Here is a 2,498-nt window from a genome sequence, read left to right as displayed (position 1 = left end):
TCTCTCTCTCTCTCTCTCTCTCTCTCTCTCTCTCTCTCTCTCTTAGCTCTTGAACACGGCCCCCACCCACCTCCACCCTTCTCCTCATGAGCCGGAGTAGCAGCGCAAACCCGTTGCACACACGTGAGCCGCGTGGCTAAATCAGACGAGGCGGGGAGAGGGGGGGGGGAGCAGCACGGAGGAGGAGGAGGAGGAGAGCGAGGCAAGTAGGACGGGGGGTAATAGCCATGAGAAAAGATGGACGCCAGCCGGCCACTTTGTACCGCCGGGATGTGAAAAATAAATAAAGCGAGCCGCTCGCCCCTCGCCGCACCACCACCACCGCCTGCCCACCCTACCCTGCCCACCACCACACAGACACGGGAGTTAATGCCCATTGTTCCAAGCTGCGGTAAGGTAATCAAGAGGCCTCTTATCCGCTTTAGCCTGCCGGCCCTGCTATGTGTGTGTGCGGCGAGCGAGCAAGCGAGCGAGCAAGCGAGCGAGCGAGCGAGAGAGAGAGAGAGAGAGGCGGAGAAAAGGAAATGCAGGGCGGGACGCGACCAGAGGGAGAGAAAGGCTATGGAGGTGTAACGTGAACAGCGCCGTGTGCGTGTGTGTACAAGCGTCGCGTCAGGCGCAGTTTTCTAAATATAGATGCGCGGCACCATTTGAATACGCCCAATTGGCTTTTCCCTTCCCTTATCCCTATCCCGAGCGCATCCGCCGAGCTACGCGGCCACGCCGCTCCGCACGCTAAATGGAGCGGCTTGTTCTGCGGACCTGGCCTGCCGGCCGCGTCAAGGATACACGGCCCGGACGTTTCTCCGATAAGAGTTACGCCTCCGCGTGTCCGAAAATAGGATTTTCATGTCGGGGAGGGAGGGGTGTGTGTGCGGTGGTATCGCGAAATCGTAGCCAAGAGAGGAAAGCTCAATCTTACTCTCCGAACACACAATCCCTTAACCCCCCGCCCGCGAGCTAGCACTCCGCTCCACTGCGGGGCAATCTCTCTCTCTCTCTCTCTCTCTCTCTCTCTCTCTCTCTCTCTCTCTCTCAAACACACACACACGCCCGCCTACCTTCGCCTACTCCTACGTCTGCCGATCACAGTACCTTTCTTCGCCGAAACATGCAAGGATAGAGCGATATGCTCAAGGGCTGTTATCGGCACATGAGTGTTCTCAAGCCTCGCAGGCAAAAGGGGACTACTTTCTTTGTCACCATGGAGCCGCCGCCACTCCCCGCCACGCCCCGCCACGCCATGCCACGCCATGCCACGCCACGCCCCGTCCTCTCACCGCCCCGCCCGCGCTGGTTCGCTTTATTAGATGATGGAGGCAGACCAGGTAAATCACGATCTCTTTGATGTCGGCAAAGGTTAACAGGGCCCTGGCCTTCGAGGCCCCTTCTGCCCGCCTGCCCCGAGCAAGCCGGCGCGGCGGCGTGGCCTTGGGGACGCGGCACAGCAGGGCTCAAAGAAACAAGGGGGTTAACACGGGTGCACGCTGCAAGTGCAAAAAGAGATCTGCTTCTCTCTCTCTCTCTCTCTCTCTCTCTCTCTCTCTCTCTCTCTTTCTCTCTTTCAGTATGCCGCGCGTAACACTCTTCATGTTTGTCCTTTTCACTTGAAAAACACAGAGGTAAAACTTGGCACTTTCAAGAAAAGCAAGATGCCTGTGCAAACAGCGGGAAAAAAAGCAGAAAGACATTTACATTTACATTATTTCAATAATTGTTAAAGTAATTTTTTAACAATAGGCAGAATGAAGCAGAGGCAGAGCCCGATAAACTATTTAAAATGGAAGGTGAATGTTCTAAACCGTGACCCCATAATACAGAGCTTCGCTGTCCAAGTTAAATTTGCACTGTAACCACCGTAATTGATTTTGGTGCGGACCAAAATTGTCACGTTATGCCATTTGTGTAACGAAACGATAATTGTGGACGTAAATGCAGTTAAAAGTAGCCGTAACGTGTCACGTGACCTGTGTAATTTTCCAGTGATCATGTTTAACTATGCAGTACTTTCTGTCAGTTTCAGTTTGGTAGATTTTGCGACGACCGACACACGCTTCCACTCACCACCACCGCCGGGGCCTGCACGCAGCTGCTCAGCACGCTTACCTGCGAGTTCTGCAACACACAGGCGCACGGCAAACGCATTAGTGAGGGCAGTTGAGGTAGGGATGAGAATGTTCAGGGATACGTGCTATGAGCAAAAGGGGGGGGGGGCGAGGACGCCAGTAGGGAGGGGGTTGTGCGGTGGGGGTTGTGGGGTGGGAGAGAGGACTGCTTGTTTGTCCTACACCGAGGTGAGGAAGGGGGGAAGGGGGGCAGCGCGAGAGAGGAGCAGGATGAGAACGAGGAGGAGGGTGATACAGATTTGGAGCGAGGGGGGCTGGCGCTGGCTGGCTGCGGCGCGAGGGGCGGCACGGCGCGCGTGTGGTTGCCACGGCGACGGCCCTTGATTACAGTCCTGAGGGCCCCGGGGCTTCCCCCCCTCCTCCAGGCCGACC

The 2,498-nt window shown here is 56.4% G+C and overlaps 1 protein-coding gene across 7 annotated transcripts in view; it reads right to left on the bottom strand.

Moving 5' to 3' along the window:
* LOC113211090 (zinc metalloproteinase-disintegrin-like NaMP) overlaps positions 1–2,498 on the bottom strand; it is a 242,718-nt gene that overhangs the window by 113,340 nt on the left and 126,880 nt on the right. For 5 of the 7 annotated variants that reach the window (XM_052269400.1, XM_052269399.1, XM_052269398.1 and 2 more), the window contains one exon: positions 2,107–2,115. The exons of the other annotated variants lie outside the window; for them this stretch is intronic. In XM_052269400.1, coding sequence (XP_052125360.1) covers positions 2,107–2,115 — 9 coding nt within the window. The remainder of the gene's footprint in view (positions 1–2,106; positions 2,116–2,498) is intronic. 7 annotated transcript variants of the gene reach the window in all.

This window comes from Frankliniella occidentalis, unplaced genomic scaffold (genome assembly GCF_000697945.3).
Source record: "Frankliniella occidentalis isolate FOCC.00 unplaced genomic scaffold, Focc_3.1 Scaffold91, whole genome shotgun sequence".
NCBI classification, from domain to species: Eukaryota; Metazoa; Arthropoda; class Insecta; order Thysanoptera; family Thripidae; genus Frankliniella; species Frankliniella occidentalis.
This window is presented reverse-complemented; position numbering and strand designations above follow the sequence as displayed.